The following is a 19,811-nucleotide window of genomic DNA, read 5'->3' on the forward strand; positions in this document are numbered from 1 at the left end:
CTTTCACGAAGAAGTTAGATATGTATAAAAATATTTACTAAAAGCTTTATTAAATAAATGCTGAATCTGTAATTCTCGAATCGAACTGAAAGCAAAGAAGTAGCTCTGCAGCTATACACGATTGTCCTCCGTACTTAAGTCAGCTGCGTGGTATTTGCGTGGTATTTCAAACACAGCCACCGTTTTTAAAGGTGAGACACCAGACAAACAGGGAAATTAAAGGCATCTCAACTCCTTTGTACAGAGGCTGACTTAACTAGGCTTTGGCTGCATTAAGAAGGCGTTATGTCTTCAGGAGAGTGGTCTGGTCATCTCTTTGCTGGATAAGAATTAAAAACTTTCACTAGTGCCACTCTGTGTCCTAACGACAAAGATGTAACCTAACAACGAAAATTGTAGTCATAATAACAGAAGTTCGTTAATAAACTGTTTTTTTTCCTTAAAAAAATAACGTGTATATAATGTTTCAAGACATTCGTTTATATGATACATTGGGGTTTCCAAGCAACAAAGACTCCACACTACAACGCGAGTAAATCCGAGATCCAACAAATGTAAAATAATAATGAATAAACGTTTTGCTTTACGCGTGTTAGTAAATTGATAGTGGCAGTTTATTACCTTGTTTTATATTTCCCTAGTTCAATTGTCGTTTTTTGGAGAAACCAGTACTACGCGACCTTAAACTGCCGAGAAGTTTTGTTACAGTAAAAATCCCCTCGCACCATTTTATTTTTGAATGAGCAGCAGAAGGACCAGACAGAAAAGTAATGTCGGGTCCTAAAGGTACCAGGGAAACTGGCAGAGACAGCACCGCGGAGGGGGAGGCTGAAATGTCCGCGACCCCGGAGCATGGCGAAGTCCCCGAGCAGACAAAGCAGCGCGACCGACATTTAACGCTCGGGACGCAGGAGGGTCTGAACGCCAGCGCTAAGTGCAGTGTGGGAAAGGTTTGAGGGCTGGTTAACTTAAAAAACGAAGGAGCTATACTACATTAATAACTACTTGTGTACGTATTCCATGTCTCTGCTTTAACGCATGTTCTCGCTCTGCATTCTCTTTCTCACAGACGGAACACTATGATGTCAGGCCCTGCGATGTGAGCCATGCCTTACAGGACCATAGGCGCACAACCTCTGATGACCCAGTGCATCATGTGACCAGCAGCAAGAGAACAGTGGGCTTCATCAGTGGGTGCAGGACAGAGGTTAGTTATGGGTTGCAAGAGGTCCATGCATGTCTGACTTCTGAGGAGATCTGTGTTCTCTGCATGTAACCCATATGTGACAATATGTGTAACCTGAGGACCCTTGCTCAGGGTACCTCAGTGGTGCCATGTTGGTCGGGGATTCGAACCTGCAATCTTTCAATTACAAGGGTGCTTCCCTAACCATTAAGCCACCACTGCCCACATGTTGTGTTGAGAGGTGTATTCTTTGCGTGCACATTATGCAGTTTGTCCAAGTTTGAGAGTGTCCATCTGTGGAGGAGCTGAAGAGGATGACGAGTGTATTGTGTTTCAGTGTCTTAAATAACGACATACCTGTTGTCTGTTCCACTAGGAATATGCAGCTTTGCTAGCAAGGAACAGGGATCTGGAAGCTCTCCAGCAGGAGGCTGTAGAATGCAGGAAGAGGAAGCCTACTGTCAGGCAGCAGGCTGAGGAAGAGGCTTTCAGACGCTACATGAAGATCGTCTGCAATGATCCACTTTGCCCAGAGGTGACATACACATTTCCATACGCACACACACACACACACACACACACACACACACACACACACACACACACACACACACACAGGTTTATTATTATACCTTTATGGGGACTCTCCATTCATCTCTGTGGGGAAAACCCTAATACCAACACGACGACCTTAACCATAAGTAACCAAACAAAATACAAGACTTTTGGCATTTTACTTCTTTGGCTGCATTCACAAATCTTTGTGGGGACCTCAGAAAAACAGGTTTTTATTACATTGTGGGGGGCATTTGGTTTCACACACACACACACAATCCACACATACACAAGGACATTTTCATGAATACTAAGAACACTGGTTCTTTACACTGGGTTTTGTACAGTTTAAAGGAACCCATTCATAAATTCAGGTAGATGTTTAAAGATTTATGTATAATTTTATTCTTACTATTCAGGCCATTTTCCTCTACCGATGCTGCCCAAGAGAGGATCTTATGCATATTTTTATTCTTGCTCATTTTCAATCTTCATATGAGGAAACCTTCCCCCTACAGACAGTGCTGGTCCCTCCAGGGTGGGTCACTGGCAGCCTACCCCTGACCCCACCAACCACAAGAAAGAGCAAGAAAGTGAAGGATGGAACTGCAGAGGAAAGTGTCACGACGCTGCCTTCCTACCTGCAGTTTAACCTGCATTCATCTCAGCTGCATACATCTCCGTCCTCTTAGCTTTTACCACTCTGATAAATGACTGTTTGAAAACTACCCCATAAGTCAGTTGTGTGATCTGATGCTGTTCACAAAGTTGTAGGAGGAACATTATGGTCTTGCCGCACCCATTTACAGATTTTGCCTCCTGCCAATTCTAACCTCCATTTCTCTGTATGTGATCTTCTAACAGTGGAACAACCTCATTTCAACAGACCCCACCTGAAGCTACTAGTTCCTTAGCAGCCAGTGGAGGAACTAAAAGAATTTACACTCAGAAAGACCACGTCATCCCAGATTTCCATTCCATGCTACTGCAGCAAGTGTTACTTTGAGGCAAGTGGACATGCTACTCACTAACATGCTAATCTGATTTTTTCGTCTGCAGAAGGAGAACAGCAGGATGCCTGGACTTAGGCCTCCACTGGGTCGTGCCCCCATGTGGCAAAGCCGAGGGTCCCCTAATGAGGTGGGAGTTGGATCTAAGAGTCAAACGAGTACGAAGGTGTGGGAACTCACAAAACTTCAAAATACTCAGTCTCTGAGGATCAGTGACAGCAGTGAGATCTTGGTCTACAAAGAAGAGGTGAAGAAGATGAACATGGGCTTACCAGCAGGACTGGGAAAGATCCCGCTAAGAGCAGCCACACCTCCCTCATCCTTGGCGGAGACCTCCACTGTCTCTGCTGTGAGTGGGGTGGAGGAGCAGTGGATGGTCGACAGTCAGGACACCTCCCTTTCTCCCCAGCATCCCGAGCTTCCCCCAGTCCCACTTTCCAGGAAAGAAACACCTCCAGGAACGTCCCACAAGAAGCCCATAACTCCCCAGCCCTGCATTCCTTCCACCAAGCTCCCAGAATTCATCACACAATTTGTGGACCATCACTGGTTTAAAGAACTGTACCCAGACATTAAAGTGAGTCCAGTTCATGTTTAGGAGTAAATGTTCCTTCATGATCTACAATTTAGGTGTATGTTAGCTCAGTTTTACAGTGGTATATGTAGAGTATAACAGCTTGACTGTTGGCTGGGGTTTCTAAACAGACTCGACACACCCCCAGGCCCAAAGACTTTGCCCAGCTACTGCTGAAGCACATGGAGCGTGTTGAGGCAGAGACCAAGATGCAGATGCTAAAAGCGCTGTGGGAGCTACAACAGCAGGGTGCACTACAGATCAGTGAGCAGATCTGCACCGGCCTCATAGACGTGTTGAAGTCGTCTACCTCCTCAGCAACAGTGGGTCCTCAAGGGTCGCTTTCCATGCCCTGTATTACATGACAACTAATATTATGCTCCATATCACTGAAAACTTAATAGGTCACATTGGACCCCAGGTCATGTAATACCTGAAGAAACTAACATTTTTTAATAGAAAAAAAATAGCCTTTGCATAGAAATTTGGTATCCCTTGTGCCATATGGGATCTGAAATGATTTTTGTATAAGACTAGTCCTACTCATGCTAGCAATGTCCACTCTGTGTTTGTGTCTTCAGGCTAATGAGAAGCATTTTCTCACCAAATTAATGAGCACACTAGTATCCCTGGATTCTGCCAGTCAGCAGCTGGTGGTGGAGCTGCTGGCCTTTCTGGTCCATGGAGAGCTACAGTGAGTCCCAGTCATGTGGAGGCTTATGGGTCTTGTCCAAAGGCTAAGAACATTCGGTTGTGGTTTAGAAGTTTCAAATTTCACTTACAATGAATTCAATGTTACAATGAACATCATGTAGCTGTTATGAGAGTCACAGACGGATGCTGCCGTTGTAGATGCCAGTACTTATGCATTTGTTGACCATGACAGGGACACTGCCCAGTACTTGCTGGAAGTGATGGGTGTGAAAGAGGTAGACCTTTGGCTGCGCCCTGAGGTAGAGGTCTGGGACAGTGGATTGGCTGGGAATCCGAAGCCCCAGGAGGTGCTGAGGAAGAAAGCCGCTGATTGGTTGGAACTCTGGACCCATCAGTACAAGGTGAACAGGGTGACCCATGGCATTAGAGTGAAGCAGAAGTCCAGAGGACTGTAGTCACAAGCGATCAGACTAAACCTTCAGGCCTTTAGGATGAGCGAATTCAGTGGTATATAAGGAAGAAAAGCCACAAGGAAACATTGTTTAAATATCATGAACTGAAATAATATTTTTGGCTTCAAGGCTTCATAAAATCAACAGGGTAATTGTCAGCTGATTAAAATTTAATCTTGTGTAGGAGTAATTCTGAGCTAACAGAAAAAGTTAGGATTAATTTTTCTAGGTAAAAAAGAAGGCATTGACAGAGTACAGAGGCCAATGGTCACAGTTGAACACTGACTCCCGCCTCTTGGGCCTACGTTGGGTCGCCAGGTCAGAAACAGATTCTCGTTCGTCCAGAACCTGAGTGTGAAGGACCTGTTCACCCCTGTGGATGTGCTGAACTATTTCTGCTCTCAGAGAAGGGCAAGGCAGAGGCTCCAGCCATCATCCTGTCCGCCTGTCCAAACAAAGACCAAACTTCTCTCACCCCCAAATTACAGGTGTGTCAGCCGAGCAGGTATGTCAGCTATGCAGGTGACCCTGGGGGATTTAGGTGTACTGTGTCTAAGGCTGTGTGTAACCCCAGGTTGCAGCCAGTTTACCGCCCAGGGGAAAGACTTACCTCAGAACTGAAGCCTCACACTAAGGGTAAGTGTCTGTCCTCTTTATAAGATGGCATCTGGCTTGACTATGTGTTATAACTTTGACAGAAGCATGACTTTGGAACCTACAGTGGCTGGGAATATTATCCTGTCAATCACTGATATATTTAAGCCTTTGGTTTGGTGATAGTTGATGACACCCATCGGAGACGTCAAAGCCATCATTAAGAAATCCTGCCCTTATAGGGTTGATGTATAGCTCAGATAACTGGGCTGCTATACCTGTGATGAAAAGTGATGGGTTTAAATCCCAGGGGCCTCCCTGACCTAAAAACATGCTAACACCTACATATACAAGTCTATCCATCGCGGTAGTGCAGAGCAGGATTCCCGATAAGGACGAATATTAGCATCATGCTAAACCGACTAAATCAAACTGCACAGCCACTTCCGTACGTTCGAACCACATGTTAGTGCAGATGCTGTCCAAACAATGCGCTTTTTTCACCGGACAGGTGTGATCCTGCCCCCACTGCTCAGCCGCCACCCCCCCCACCAGCTTCCCGCCCTTCATCTCCCTGCCCCTGCCCCGCGTCAGCGCAGGCCACTTCCCCTTTGCCTTCTCCTACTCCGAAGACTGGCGACCCCTAATGGGGACACGACAGCACTACTTTTTCCTGGAGCGCTCTTTTGTTGACAATTACAGAAGACTGCCCTCAGGGGTATGGGAGACACCCCCCACCCGGACCGTCGGGGGCTCCGCTAAACGACAGCGATACTAAAGATCACATATCTGGGTTAAACCTGCTGCCACCAGCATTCTGTTTTATTTACCCAAAATCTATGTAGCACAAATAATAACAATAATAGCACATAATATTTTAATTGTAGTTATCTGTGTTGTTAGAGAACATGCACACTGCTATATGGTCATATATACACTACCAGTCAAAAGATTTTGCATGCAGATTTTCTACATTTGCATGTTACTCACTTGACATTTACTAAAAATACACAAATATCTTTGATTTTTTTTTCTTCTTCATTGACCCTGTGGGGAAATTCTCTTTACGCCTCCCCCATCTTGCTCTCTGTAGGTGAGAGCAAGCTGGCCATGAAGGGCAGCCACCCACAGCAGCACCCAGGGAGCTGGGGGTTAAGGGTACTGGCCAAGGACCTGCGGATGTGCTGAGGCTGGGCTCGAAGTAATCTTCTGATCACAGGTACAGAGGCTTAGCCCTGTGAGCCACACACTGTAACCTCCTCCAGCGGTTATAACGGCAGATAAAAGTTGAGGTATTCTTTCCACAAGGGACATTAAACGCTGCCGTTTCTTGGGATGAAACGGTTAACTAGAGCATTTAAAAGTCAATCCAGAATTTGACTCTACCATCACCGCACAACCAGTTAATAGGATGTCAGACATGTAGTTACATACTCTTTCCGATGCTTAACAAGAAAAAAAATGTGCAGTGAAAAAGTGGTAAAACCCTGTACTGTGCAAAAACTTTTGACTGGTAGTGTATGTCCACACGCGATAAGTCCCTGTTAATCACGTCATTTTTACTGATCAAAACAACAGATATAGGATTCTTTTTTATAATTTACAAATAGCATGGGAATAAATTCATTGAAAATGTAAAAACTCTGAAAATCCTTTAACATGTAAAGAAAAATAAGACTGATTATGATCATAGCTACCCTTTCATAAATAGTGCCAACAAGGAGAGACCTAAGTCCAATAAAACAATTTGATTGGACAGTAGCAGTGGTGGCAAAGACACAGTGGCTTTCAAAGTCTAAAATGGGCTACAATGACAAGATGTGGGTCTCCATCACGGTACAGTTTGGTTCAGATAGAGCTACAGTGTTTGAAGTTGACTGAACGTGTACTGGCAAGGTGAACAGATTCTGTCATACTCCCAGCTCGTCTTTCAGCATCTACTTCATTTCTGGGGACCCCTTGGATAGTATTGTTGTTAAACAAGCCCACACACTTTGGGTCCTGGGGGGTAATTCATGCTTATTGGTATTTATTTATTCTCAATGTTAAACAAATGCTACATAACAGTTCTGGGCAAAATTGTCCCAGTAAATAGGTTCTGTAGGAAGATCTAGAGCTACTGTGGACAAAGAGCAGCCTCTGCTAGTTTATCACTCCGGCTTACGGTGGTATCGGGGCCTAGGCTTCTTCTTCCAGGAGACTGTTGTAGTTTAGAAGGTCCGAGGTGAGAAGCAGGTTTGATCGTTCGCTCTCGACCAGCACCATCTCCAGCTCAGCCTGGAAGGCCTCCCGCCAATCCAACTCCTCTTCAAGGGGCCAATCCAGCAGCTGAGCACTGGAGGGCAAAGGCGGCAGACCAGGCTTATACTCCTCCAGCGCATTTGGATGGAGCAGCAGCCGGAGAGAGGAGATGGAGGCGGCCACCCGTACCACAGCCAGTACCCCGGTCCGGGAGAGCGGGTTAAGGGCAAGCCCTAAGCTGTACAGGGTCCGGCAGCAGCGCAGCGGAGGAAACAGCGCCCCCAACAGGCTGTCGGATAGACCACAGCCACACAGGGACAAGTGTGTCAGCGAACCAGAGGCTTGAGACAACAGGCGGCACAGCGAGGGCAAAGTGGCCTCCTCCAGCCTGTTCTCACTCAGGTCCAGTCGTCGCAAGGAGGTGGCATGGATGCTACAGGACAGGTAGGAGAGGTCAGCCGGAATCAGACTCAGGTAGGGGAGTTCCAACACCTCCAAAGGCTGCGAGAGAGAGCTGAAGGCATAGGAACAAGGGCTCGAGTAAGCAACTGAGCAACTTCAAAGAATGACTTACCCTCATTGAGTTAAAACCACTTTTCTAGTAATGATGATGGTCAAAAAGCATTGCCATATTTAACAAGGAATCTAGGAAAATTATAAATAATGTTGATTTCATTGTATCCATCCATCCATTATCCGCCGCTTATACAGGGTTGGGGTGCGGGGGCAGAAGTCGAAGCAGTGATGCCCAGACCTCTATCTCCCCAGCCACCTCCTCCAGCTCCACCGGGGCAATACCAAGGCATTCCTTGGCCAGCCGAGAGATACAATCTCTCCAGCGTGTCTGGGGTCTGCGCTGGGGCCTCCTCCCAGTTGGACATGCCTGAAACACCTCCGCAGGGAGGCATCCAGAGGCCCTTTCAAATTAGTTTCCCCAACCAACCGAACTGGCTCCATTCAATGCAGAGGAGCAGCGGCTCTACTCTGAGACCCTCCAGAATGTCTGCGCTCCTCCACCCTGTCGCTAAGGCTGAGCCCAGACACCCTGCACAAGAAACTCATGACTGGCGCTGGTATCCACAATCTCATTCTTTGTCACTATGCAGAGCTTATGACCATAGGTGAGGATAGGAACGCAGATCGACTGGTAAATTGATAGCTTCGCCTTCCAGCTCAGCTCTCTCTTTACCACTACAGAATGCATTGCTGTTCTAAATTACAGTACTGCACAAATTAAATGACAGACCTGTATTCAGGTATATAATTTAAATACACTACAATACAGTACTGTCATGTTTTCTGTGCATGACAGCATTAGCATTAGCCTCAGGTAGCTAGACAGAAGCAGACGGGTTACTGCGAAGGGCTACAGTATCAAAGTACAGTAAAAAAAACAAAAAGAATTACTGTAGTTAAATTTTTCCATATGCTGTCATGCATAAAACAAAACGAACACTGTATGCGGACTACTTGATTACTATAAGCAAATTATTTAAACAGTATTTGTACAGGAATGATTCTGTCCAAAGCTTTTTGATCCATATAAGCGGTTGATCACTATAACCACGATCACTATAACCACGATCACTAAATCACTGGAAGTGGTCTCCACTGTCCATTTTATCAGCATTATGGATGTGCCAAACAGACTTTTGCAGGGAATTTACTTATTACAATCGATTTTAAACATCCTTTAATGCTGTCTAAAGAGGAAAGCTCCTACTAAAGCAGGATTAAAGCACTGCTTCATTTGTGCTGGAGCTTGTCGGAGTTCAGCTCTGGGACCTCTGGCTCTGATTAGTCTGCACTCCACTACCTCAAACGCTACACCCAATATAATTAAACTTAAATACAAACTGAACTAAAGAAATGTATATTTATAAAACTGGTTGTAAGTATGATTTTTTTACATACATCTGCCTGAATTAGTATGTTTCACTTATCTGACTTTTGATTTGAAAGGGAAATTCAGCAACGCCCATGAGGAAAAATCCACTTTGTGGCCACTAAAATAGATGATATTACCTCCTGGACCATTGAACTCATCTATAAGGGTCTTACAGTTTGATCTAACTAAGAGGTGTCGATGTAAAATTTGTGCGTGTAATGTCATTCAAAGTCAGTGAGCTCTGGTTCCTCATATAATGGTGGTCGCAGTAGGTCTCTGTGCCTTCTACAAGCTCTGGTACCTCAGACTTTACATATTAAACACACTTAAAGTAAAACTATTAGAAAACATTTACATAAACTGAAACGGTAAGATAAGCTCCAGACCCCCGCAACCCTGAATAGGACAATGGATGGATGGATGGATAGATGAATGAAACAGGATATAAAAATACAATAAAAACAACAAAACGATAACCATAAATATTGATTCCAAAACTAACAAAAAAGAAAATTTAACACTTTACATTAGTGTTTTTACTACTATCTAGCTAAAGTAATTATTTAACATTGATTACTAATAATTCTATATTATATTAATTATATGGAACATAATAAAACTATAATAAACCATTTGGTTTATTTTGGTGGCTGCAATAATCTGAGGGTCCACCGTACCTGAGCAGCAATCGCAGGTGTCCTGACAATCGGAGAGCCGTGAGGCTGATCTGCCTCAGCTTCACCAGCGCCCCCAAGCCTGCCGCCATGTCTCTCAGTGCCTTCTCTTGGCCGGGTGTGTCCCTGCGCACATCCAGGTTGCAGTAGTGCAGTCGGAGTGAGCTCAGGTAAGGGAAGCGGGCCAGTGTCGGCAGCAGGAGGGCCAGGCCTGACACGCCTAGGCTGCTGTAGTGGATATCCAGACCTTGTAAGCTGCGGGGAGGGAGCAGAGACAGCAGTGCTACGATGCTGGCGGCGGGGAGCTCCTCCACACGGAGGTGCTGGCAGTGTAGCTGCAAGGGGCCTTTAGTAGCCAGTGCCGTGTGGACGCGCTCCCAGGAACGTGCATTTATGAACAGGTCAGCTTGCACCTGCACCACAAACTCCGCCTCCTGCTGCTGCTCCGCCTCCTGGGACTCCTTTACCCTATCCCGTGTCATTTCCATGATCCTCCTCACCCCCCTCACCTCTGCCTGGCGCTCCACAGGTGGCTGACCCCCCCTATCTTGAATACTTTTCTGCACACCATTCTCTTTTCTCGCCCTCTGCCCTTCTGTCTCCTGGAGCGGTTTTCTCTCTTGCACCCTCTTGACTTGGCCCCTGGCCGCCACCCGAGCCTGAAGCACCATGGAGCAGAGCGCTACAGTGAGAGACCAGCCACCCATGGAGTCCACTAGGCCTCCGTCTTCACACTGAAGCCCGCAGAGATCCAGCACCTGAAGAGCACACCTGGCGCAGGGAGAAGGGACAAAAAAGAGAAACATTTCAGACCATTAGTAATCTTATATTATAGATTACCTATGTTCACCACACAGGGGCGTAGCTAGAAATTGTGGGGCCCCTGGCAAAATGTCATCCTGAGACCCTGTCCAATTTTACATATATTTCATATTTATCTTACACACTGTGTCATGGTTATGGGCTGGCGTGTTAAACTGGAGACGTGTATCATATATTACTTCTGCACCCCTCTCATTAAAAAGAAAAAATGTTATAAATGTAATCAACAACTGAAATTTCAAAATTACTATATGTATACGCGACTGGACCATAAAAGCACAGTGTCAACTTACATAAATTGCAGATCAGCCATCAAACACGGTTCATTTAAAAGCTTTCAAAACAGCTTACAGAGTTCCCTTACCGCTTGTCCCCCAGCCCCCTGACCACCGCCAGCAGCAGTGCTTGGACACAAAGCCGGTTTGGCGGCGTGTGTCCGGCTTTCCTGCGCCCGCCTACGCGAAGGCACCTCTCGGGCCAGCGCTGCACCAGCTCGCCAATGGCCAGCGGTCGGCAGTGCACGAAGGCGGCCTCCAGCAGCGCCCTGTACAGCTCCCTAGGGACGCAGGCGAGCCAGCAGGGCGACGAGCCGTGATCACTGACCACGGACCGGGCGCACAGGTTGATGAGCGACAGTACCATGGCGACGGGTGGACTGGCACTCCGGAAGCTTACTTTACTGCTTTTGACAGCAATCCGAAACGGCTTCAACCACTCAAATTAAAAAAAAGAAATTCATAAGCCGCCTAGCACAAATCGAGCCCTGAAATCAGATGTTGACACAGGCGCCCAGTGGATAATATCCCACATCTTATAACACATGCAGGACATGGGATGATACACGACCAGCCGATTCAACTAACAAGAGCGTCTGTCTTACATATCGACCCTTCATAGAGCCGACACAACCATTTCCCAGTGAGTTTATAAATATGTTTACTTCCCGCTGCTGACGCCGGCGTTTATTGATGACGTAAAAATCGGCGCGACATGCATGAAGCGTCAGTGCGTACCGAGTTCTCCCTTTGTTATTGCAGCTGAATCCCTAGTATGCAATTCATGCCATTTAGTTGTCTAAAGTGGGTTATATGGCTAAAACACACAGCTAACACACATTAAAAGTTCCTACTTTTTACAAGTTTACAGATAGTAGTGGCGTAAAAATATGTAACCTTCCCGAGTATTAGAAACATAATTTCAATGAAGCTAGCCTAAATAAAAATTTAAGGAATTGTTTTAATCTCTATTGCTACACGATTGTTATATGTACAACAGTCAGTGTACAAGTGTCTTGTAACTCCTCCTGTCCGCCATTTTCCTGTCATTATGTCCCAGCTCTACAGTAGCGTAATTTCCTGCTATGGTGGATGTTTTACAATAGAGGGCGCTGGTATGCCTTAAATTTTAGTAAGTAAGCAATGTGATGAGCCATGGCAGCCATAAAACCTTTGAATCTCTCCGCACTCTGACAGCATTGGTTTGCTAGACTGGTGTTAGCAGTGGGATAGGTCACTTGGCAACCCTGCAGGTGTGAAGTAAGATGAATTAGTGTCCTTTCTTACGGCAGTTGTTCAAACTGATGGAAGACTGATACCGTATCGCTAGGTAGCTCTGTACAAGCAAGGACTGCATATAACTCAAAACTTTCCGGACCATTTTCGGTCACAGGTGGCCTAATTATAAAGTGCCAGATCTGTACTATGACAGAAGCAAATCTTCAAATACCATTCTATCCCAACATTCTGTAACAGGATCTAATGATTTTCTAACGAGTAACAAATATCAAACATATACAGACTCTAAGAAAACATTTGCACTACCCTGGGTTTATATTTCATTTTTAATAGGTATGAAATCTGCGTTGACTCCTGACAATCCTACAGACGGCATTTCTCTGGAATGTCCGTATCTTCAGACTTACTGACAGCATGTGCACTGTTGTGAGGGTTTAGATTTAAGGCCATCAGAAATCACGGAAAGCCAAAGCATCTTGCTCAAGGCAATATTTCTGTGGTGATGTAATGAGACGCACCATAAGCAGCCCAGAGAGCAGCAGTCTGTGTCCAAAACAAACGGCACAGATGCTATGTGGTCAAAATACAGGAAACTTTATTCACAGAAAAGTTCTCACTGCGAAACGAAACTTAATGCATGACGAGAAGCGCACTTCGTGGGACCCGCAACGAGCACGTCCGCGGCTGTAAGGAGAAGCGCATTTTCGCCGTAAACAATTCTGCGAGCGCCCATCGCGCCAGTCCTGTTCCGCCGTCGGCACGTGTGCTGCTTGTTTGCGGTAATCGTCCACAAGAACAGGGTGTTACCAAAACGGTGAGTGCGAAAGTGAAAATGCTAGAGAGCACACACACCCCGAATACTGCTCAGTACGGAGTGGGGAAAAAAACACACACATACACACGAGAAACGCCACCGCGAGGCGTCGTGGAGCCCAAACAGGGTGCCATCCGGCCAGTGATCCTAGCCTGGGCTGTTGCTGCAGGGCCTCGCTAGGGGGGACTCCGACACATGGGGACACCGGCTATCATTGGCTTCAGCAGCAGGGCTGTATAGCTGCACAATATCTGCATCTCCTGTAAACTTAAAATTCTTGGAATAATAAAAACAGGAGGCAAGAAATTAAAGAAAAAAAAGGATCTCCAAGCTGGACACAGCAAATGCTGCAAATCTCCCAGAGGGGAGATGCCCCCCTCTGTTATACAAGCCAAGGTCTTCCCTTGTCCCCACTGTTGCATCTCTGCCTCCAGTTGCTGATGCTGGTGTAGAGACTGCACCTGATTGACTTGTGTGGGGGCGGCGAGGCAGAGGCCCACACTGGCCCCACTGAAAAAGCAGTCCGCAGTCTTTCAGCCCTTTCACAAATCACACTCCATCCAGCAACAGGCATCTGATAAGTCAGAACGTAATGTCCATCCAGGGTCTGGGGCTAAGCCTGAAGCTTGATAGAGGCACCTAAACAGTCCAGAATATTCTGCCGCTGCTCCAAGTTCACCACTGGGAATGGGTGGGGGCTTATATTAAGGCACCCCAAAACCCCAGCGTCACAGCACTGGGTGCTTCCTGCCATCCTGACAGCAGCCAAGAGAAGCGAAGAGGAGGACAGTGGATTCTAACAAGTCCAACGCTGGAGGACGAAAAGGAAGATGTGGCTTCGGGGGAACAGGCAGTGCAGCCAGAGTCTAAATACCGTCAGAGTCCATGAGAGAAACAAAAATGTAGGACAGAGACAACAAAGAGGAAGAGGAGGAGGGATGGGGGGAGGGGAAGAGAGACAGAGTGCAAATGTTTGTCCCTGAGAAGACAGATCAGACACAGAGGGCCCTGGGGATCCTGGGGGGAGGGGAGGGGGAGAGAGAGAGAGAGAGAGAGAGAGAGTGAGTATGGTGTGATTTACAGGCTTCCCTTCAAGATTGCACTTCCTTGCATCACTACAGGCAGACCTACTGGATTTATACATCAGAAAATGCAGCATTTCAACTGCTACAAACTGCAGATCCCATTAAAACTCATCTACACATTTAGCACCCCCCATACCTGTCCTCAGTAAACCCATCCAGCTCTTCCTCATCAATATCCAGCTCCATGTCCAGTTCGTTGTCCAGAGAGCCACGGCCATAACCACTCAGGACACTGTGGGGGGGGGGGGGGGGGGGGAGGAAGACAGGAGGATATGACAACGAGGTCGAAACATCCCAACGCACCTCATGCTACCTCAGCCGCTAAAATCTGGCAATCCTGGCTATTTCTGCGTTCCAGATGGAGGCTGATTTAAATATAACCAATGCTGTCCACATAGAGGCAGCTGTTCTCGCAACATATCACACATCGTGTCACTATTTGTGCAACATCTGTTAAATGAATGAAATACATTCTGTCCACCCCAACCTACCCCACACGCACAGAAGCCGCTAAGCGGACAGACATCACAATTCAGCCAACCTGACAGAGCGGCAGGTAAAAAAGACGATCCTCTTCAGCTTCTTGTTGTAGAAGAAGTAGTTGAACGACCAGAGGCTGCCTTCCTCTCCGAAGGGGTCCGAATCCAGGTCTGGATTGTAGCTACAGAGAAAGCCAAACACTTCAGCCAACCACCTGCCCAGCATAGGGCTGCTAACCCGTGCAGAAGAGACTAGTCAAATAAATGACCGAAAATAATAGCAAGCCCAGCAACATATGATGTAGGGGTGGTGTACAGTTCTGTGGGCTAGCATTCTGCGCCTGTGATCAGATGGTTGTCGGTTCAAATCCCATGGCTAACAGAAAGATTCACCTTTGGGGCCTTGAGCTAGGCGCATAACCTCCAATAGCTATGGGGAAGGATGAGCCTACTTTTTCATTTATGTTGCTTTGTATGAAGTTACCTGCTAAATAAATCTTACACCTAAATAATGTCCTTAAACCATGATGAAAATGGGCTCTTCTGATATTTTACATTTCTTAAGTATTCTATGTATTTTATTATTCTAATACTGATATTCCACACACCTGTAAATGTCACAACTCTGAAGGTTGATCTCCTGGTCGATAGCACTCCACAGCTGTGGACCCAGAGAGTTAAATTCTTCCCCCACGGCTGAGATCAAACTGCCATTCACCGCATTGGTCACCTGGGGGAGGACACAGCACCAGAGCCCATTTGAGGGGCTTGCACAGCATAGGGAAGCATCAGGCAGGTCAAAAAACAAAATAAAAAGCAGAAGGCAGCCACTGCAAGTACATTTCTCTGGAATGCAGATATGTGTCATGCTGTGAGATGGGTGTGTTATTTAAGGAAGTACTAATGTCAGTCATATTGTTTCACGGGAACTCCCATTACATGCAACCCCAGAAAATTTCTTAGTATCAACACCGGAACGGGTCCTGGCTCTGACACATGATACCGAACAGCTGGGACAGAAACCAGCAAGCAGAGTTTTCATCCTGTAGTGTCGACTGTCTCAATCTGCACTTCCCCACTTCTGAAATTCCACAGGCTTTTCGCAACCATGTACGACACTTTCTCAACCAACGGGTCACAGATCAAAAGCGGATCACAGGGTAAGTGGTCAATATTATTTTAAATAAAATCCAAATTTTCCTAATGTTGGATTTGTGTTGTTTTTAACAATGTACAATTTTCACTGCACTATGTTCCACTTACTATTAACACATTATTTTTGGCTGAGAACCTATAATTGTCTATTTTCAGGCCTCTTTGTGAAAAGCTACCCGCCCAGGAATGTGGCCTTTGGACAAACCCTATCTGTAGCCTAGCAGAACTCCGCATCTCTGCCCCCGCCGTCCAGAGATCCAATGGTACAGGCTGAGCAGGAGGCAGCGCACTGACCCAATTGAGGCTGGGCTCGCGGCTGAACTCGTGGGCACGCGCCGCGCTGAAATCATAGTCAGGCCGGAAGGACTCGTTGAGCGTCCTGATGAGGTAGAAGAGGGTCTTCCGACAGCACTTGTCACTCAATGGATTCTCGCCATCCTCGCTGCTTTTAGCCAGTCTGTTAACAGGGGCCAGTAGCAGCAGATTGCGGAGGAATGGAAGGGATGGTGGTTGGGCAAGACGACAGAAAGAAGAAAGCAGGAAGTGAGGAAATGAAATGTGAAGATCAAAACACCACTAATATTTCCTTCCCTCCCAGCTCCACCCCCTCCAGGGGGACACATATCACCTGATTGCCATTGAGGACTTCGATTGAAATGCATGGTCCAGAGTACAGTCAGGCACAGTTAGAAAATAAAACACAGGGCAAACAGGCAAGTGGAACTCACTGGGGAGGGCTGGTGGCACTGGACTGTGGTGGGGACAGGGCTTCCAGGACATGCGGCTCCCCCTCCTGGCAGAACTGCTTAAACATGTGTTTGTCATCCCCCGCCATCTTGCAGGAATAGCTCTCAATCCTGCAAGAAAAACAAAGGCAGGTAAAATGGGGGGGCTGAATGGGGGTATGTGGGGGGCTGGAATAAAGAGACAGGCTGACTCTGCACCCCTAACTTCTGAACCCAAAGACCACTTTGATAAAGATTACATCTGAAGCTGGTCCTGACGGCACAGTCCAACACACCCCCTTCTGGGTGATCACTCACCACCCCACATGACACTTCACAGTACCAGAAAAACCTGTTTCGAGCAGTAAAATTGGTTATTATAAAAGTAATAATTCTATCTCCTCGCCCTCGCATAAACTTTATAGTGACAGAATGTTGCTCTTATGTTGTTCCCAGTGACCAAAGAGCCTGGCAGGACACAGCATATGTTTATTTTGCCCCTGGTGCAGAGTCAGAGTTATGTAAAGGAGGACCTGTCACAACACAGTCCCTGGCTTAGAGACACTAATTATAGTGGCGAGTAAAGATCATGTGACTGGGGGTGTCACATGACTGACGAACTTGTCCTAGTTTCGGCAGGTGAAGACGGGTTTGTGTCAGGGTCTGTTTATTGTATCAACTTCAAACCCGGATCATTTGTCCACATCTGCGGTTCTGTTCAAGGGCCACGATCTTGGACTCAAACCCCAGCCTGAGCCACTACTGTGATCTGGGGGAGATTTAAAATTGTGCCAAAGAGGCAGTCCTCTGTAAATAACCCTGGCTGGCAGATACTGGAAGCTCTCTGGCACCACGCCGTGTGTCACCTAACCAGCCTGCAACCATCACACGACTGTCACGTGACTTCCGGTAAGCTGTAATTAGATTCAACGCCACAACTAAACGAAAGTGTCATCAAGGCCCCCACCCCCAGGTCCAGGGGTGCTGCACGTTGGCTGACCCTGCGCTGTGACTCCTAAACTTGCTCTCATTCCTATACGTGTCTTTCACAGAGAGCACGATGGGGATTAATAAAGTTCATTGGTATTCACTAAAATTGAGGCTTCTCATTCCCACTGGCACAAAACACTATAATTCGATGCACCTGCTCGACAGCTGATCAGACTGGCCAACATGTCCCCAGCAAAATATCAAGTGACACCCATGGCATCCTTTTCTTCCGACTCCTGGGTTTACAGGATCTTAATGAAACACTATCCAGCTTGAGGTCTGACACCCCCTGGGCTTTACTACATTACCCTCTTGCCAGGCACATCTAAAACTGCTAGGTTCACCTACTTTTGAAAAAAGAATTCTCTGTAAACTGGAACCATTCCTGTATTGCGCTGCTCCTCTGCCTGATCTCTGTATATCCCCTTTTCGTTCAGTTACCGACTAGCAGGCAGGTGCACAAACCACCACACAACCCAGAAGTGCTAACCTCGATCCGAGAAGCAGTCGCTCTACACGCGGGAAACGGATTTCAAATGTCACGATCTGTGTTCCGGAACTCAAACCTATTGCGGTTATCAAACTCGTACTGCTCGGAGAGAAAACGTCATTTACCCAGAAATACGATGGGTGTTTACAATTACAACCCCAGAGCTACCAGGGGTGTAAACATGGCCCAGGATGTACAGTTAACGAATGATTTCTTCCCGTTGGTGTGTGTAAGTGCACTTATACATTTCGACAATCAACTCAAAAAACTTCCTGTCAGCTTCGGCGGGCGTTATCATAGCATCTACCTGCCCAGGATGTGCGAATCTCCAGTCTCAACGCACAGCTGAGAGCTCAGGGCCTCGAAGATGGAGTTCTCCAATAGCTTCATCGCTGCAGCAGTGGACAAAAATACGCATATAAAAACAAGGCGTATAATGTGCAAACTATTACGCGGTTGAAGTACTCCCTCCGAGCATGGATGCTCATCATGCAAATCCGATTTGTGCAGCTGAAGCAATTTACAACAATTACAACCTTACTTGTTTACATAAATGTCTTACAAAGTACAAGCCAACATTTTGATCGCATATTTTCCATTTTAAAAGGGGTTGTCTTAAAATGGCGAAATACATCTGATGATTTGTTAACACCTTCAATGATTAATGTAATATATTTAGTGATCAAGGCCTGCATCTAAGCACGGGCGGGTCAAACAGGCGAGACCCCAACCCCGACGCGAATCACACCCCTTCCCCCACACCAAAGTCATTTCCGTGTTCCTTTAGGACACGGTAAAATTAATCCAAAAACAAGTCGGCAATGGCATCCAAGTAACTCTTGACTAGTCACGTACAAAAATGTCGATGGTACGTACCTCAGGCTGAATGATTGTTTACACGTCCGGTGGTTTTAGTAAAGGGGATCAAAGTCTCGCTGGGAATAAAAATTCTGCTGAATCTTTGGATAATCCGTAGATGATGTTGTTGAACAGCAATAATAAAGTAATAATAGCGTCGTTCCCTCAGCACTTCACGACCTCTGGGGCCAAATTAGCTCAGCAGCTCTGCTACACCTTCGACGCTAAAAACAAGATTTTTTACCCCAACTTGGGAGGGTCGGTAAGTACCTAACAGGAACAAGAATAAGTAAAAAAAATTAGTACCCTGAGAAGGTGTACGGTCGCGGCTGGCATCGTCTTATACTGCACCTCGATTCTTTTATCAAAAAACCGTTTTTCCGGAATAACTGAGACGTGAAACCCGACGACGGTCTGAGAGTCTCAGATTCAGACTGTAGCAGCATCCCCCTGTTTGGAAGGTCGATTTACGAGAAAAATAACAGATCCTCGACGAGATCACAGTCGCTTTTATTACAGCGACTTGATCTGTTTTGTGCTGGTTTCCGCTCTACTAAATTAACGGACTAAACGATTTTTTTGTCTAATGGCGCTGATCGAAGACAGCGGACTAGAAAACACTACTTTACCCCGCCCCTAGAATGGCTACAATATAAATTTTTATTGTTAAATGCCACGCCTATCATTCCTGCGCAGCTAGAAAACAGAGTATCTGATTGGCTGTCTGTAGTGTCGTCCAAAAATCCCAGTACTCGATAGGTCGAATGGACTATGCGCAATACATTATGCGCAAGAATGCTATTGGCCCAACTCGCGTCTGTCTCTGGGTTTCGGTTGTGTAGAATCTTGAGACGTTCTGAGTTTCCAGAGAACGTTATTTAAATAGGCCTATTTAAGAATATATACTTACTATTTATATATTAAATCAATATATTGTGTATAAACATTCACATACAAAATAAAGTAATTTATAAAACTTGAACGTCTGCAAATATTAAAATTGCCAAACATAATTTAGCAAAATGAATATATATTGCTTTGTAAATGTCCA

The 19,811-nt window shown here is 46.2% G+C and overlaps 4 protein-coding genes and 1 long non-coding RNA gene across 6 annotated transcripts; 3 read left to right on the forward strand and 2 right to left on the reverse strand.

The window, feature by feature from the left end:
• The first annotated feature begins 510 nt into the window (after positions 1-510).
• Positions 511-2,433, forward strand: LOC125749541 (uncharacterized). The gene is made up of 4 exons (XM_049026912.1): positions 511-950; positions 1,070-1,207; positions 1,563-1,721; positions 2,260-2,433. Exons 1-4 carry the CDS (start codon positions 771-773, stop codon positions 2,431-2,433), a joined length of 651 nt encoding a protein of 216 aa, XP_048882869.1. The 5' UTR covers positions 511-770.
• Positions 2,434-2,523: 90 nt separating this feature from the next.
• On the forward strand, positions 2,524-4,634 carry wdr97 (WD repeat domain 97). Its single transcript, XM_049008280.1, has 4 exons — positions 2,524-3,328; positions 3,457-3,648; positions 3,907-4,019; positions 4,212-4,634. Exons 1-4 carry the CDS (start codon positions 2,816-2,818, stop codon positions 4,432-4,434), a joined length of 1,041 nt encoding a protein of 346 aa, XP_048864237.1. The 5' UTR covers positions 2,524-2,815; the 3' UTR covers positions 4,435-4,634.
• Positions 4,635-4,656: 22 nt separating this feature from the next.
• Positions 4,657-5,569, forward strand: LOC125738847 (uncharacterized). The gene is made up of 3 exons (XR_007396923.1): positions 4,657-4,919; positions 5,006-5,067; positions 5,537-5,569. It is a non-coding gene; the product is annotated as an uncharacterized LOC125738847 (long non-coding RNA).
• A 1,465-nt stretch (positions 5,570-7,034) lies between these two features.
• si:ch73-174h16.4 (leucine-rich repeat-containing protein 14) lies at positions 7,035-12,602 on the reverse strand. Of its 2 annotated transcripts, none has more exons than XM_049008253.1 (3): positions 11,015-12,602; positions 9,832-10,599; positions 7,035-7,780 (listed from the first exon to the last, which is right to left on the reverse strand). In XM_049008253.1, exons 1-3 carry the CDS (start codon positions 11,290-11,292, stop codon positions 7,204-7,206), a joined length of 1,623 nt encoding a protein of 540 aa, XP_048864210.1. In that variant the 5' UTR covers positions 11,293-12,602; the 3' UTR covers positions 7,035-7,203. The 2 variants fall into 2 exon arrangements, with proteins under 2 accessions (XP_048864210.1, XP_048864221.1); XM_049008264.1 differs by having other exon boundaries at positions 10,944-11,156.
• A 140-nt stretch (positions 12,603-12,742) lies between these two features.
• Positions 12,743-19,414, reverse strand: maf1b (MAF1 homolog, negative regulator of RNA polymerase III b). The gene is made up of 9 exons (XM_049008293.1): positions 19,112-19,414; positions 18,779-19,030; positions 18,210-18,294; positions 16,426-16,554; positions 15,992-16,154; positions 15,151-15,272; positions 14,605-14,724; positions 14,200-14,295; positions 12,743-13,995 (listed from the first exon to the last, which is right to left on the reverse strand). The coding sequence occupies exons 3-9, from the start codon at positions 18,290-18,292 to the stop codon at positions 13,971-13,973; spliced, it is 738 nt and encodes a 245-aa protein (XP_048864250.1). The 5' UTR covers positions 18,293-18,294; positions 18,779-19,030; positions 19,112-19,414; the 3' UTR covers positions 12,743-13,970.
• Positions 19,415-19,811: the final 397 nt, after the last annotated feature.

Source organism: Brienomyrus brachyistius, chromosome 1 (genome assembly GCF_023856365.1).
Source record: "Brienomyrus brachyistius isolate T26 chromosome 1, BBRACH_0.4, whole genome shotgun sequence".
In the NCBI taxonomy this organism is placed as follows: domain Eukaryota; kingdom Metazoa; phylum Chordata; class Actinopteri; order Osteoglossiformes; family Mormyridae; genus Brienomyrus; species Brienomyrus brachyistius.

What these genes read in the sequence shown, in the direction of transcription:
- LOC125749541 (XM_049026912.1), top strand. Translation starts at nt 771, where the DNA reads ATGTCGGGTCCTAAAGGTACCAGGGAAACTGGCAGAGACAGCACCGCG. An exon ending in CTAAGTGCAGTGTGGGAAAG is followed by an intron (nt 951 to 1,069) that starts GTTTGAGGGCTG and finishes TCTTTCTCACAG; the next exon opens with ACGGAACACTATGATGTCAG. An exon ending in TCAGTGGGTGCAGGACAGAG is followed by an intron (nt 1,208 to 1,562) that starts GTTAGTTATGGG and finishes CTGTTCCACTAG; the next exon opens with GAATATGCAGCTTTGCTAGC.
- wdr97 (XM_049008280.1), top strand. Translation starts at nt 2,816, where the DNA reads ATGCCTGGACTTAGGCCTCCACTGGGTCGTGCCCCCATGTGGCAAAGC. An exon ending in AACTGTACCCAGACATTAAA is followed by an intron (nt 3,329 to 3,456) that starts GTGAGTCCAGTT and finishes GTTTCTAAACAG; the next exon opens with ACTCGACACACCCCCAGGCC. An exon ending in CGTCTACCTCCTCAGCAACA is followed by an intron (nt 3,649 to 3,906) that starts GTGGGTCCTCAA and finishes TTGTGTCTTCAG; the next exon opens with GCTAATGAGAAGCATTTTCT.
- si:ch73-174h16.4 (XM_049008253.1), bottom strand. Translation starts at nt 11,292, where the DNA reads ATGGTACTGTCGCTCATCAACCTGTGCGCCCGGTCCGTGGTCAGTGAT. An exon ending in AGGGGGCTGGGGGACAAGCG is followed by an intron (nt 10,600 to 11,014) that starts GTAAGGGAACTC and finishes TCCCTGCGCCAG; the next exon opens with GTGTGCTCTTCAGGTGCTGG. An exon ending in CACCTGCGATTGCTGCTCAG is followed by an intron (nt 7,781 to 9,831) that starts GTACGGTGGACC and finishes CTATGCCTTCAG; the next exon opens with CTCTCTCTCGCAGCCTTTGG.
- maf1b (XM_049008293.1), bottom strand. Translation starts at nt 18,292, where the DNA reads ATGAAGCTATTGGAGAACTCCATCTTCGAGGCCCTGAGCTCTCAGCTG. An exon ending in AGTGCCACCAGCCCTCCCCA is followed by an intron (nt 16,155 to 16,425) that starts GTGAGTTCCACT and finishes CCCTGTTAACAG; the next exon opens with ACTGGCTAAAAGCAGCGAGG. An exon ending in GCGAGCCCAGCCTCAATTGG is followed by an intron (nt 15,273 to 15,991) that starts GTCAGTGCGCTG and finishes GTCCTCCCCCAG; the next exon opens with GTGACCAATGCGGTGAATGG.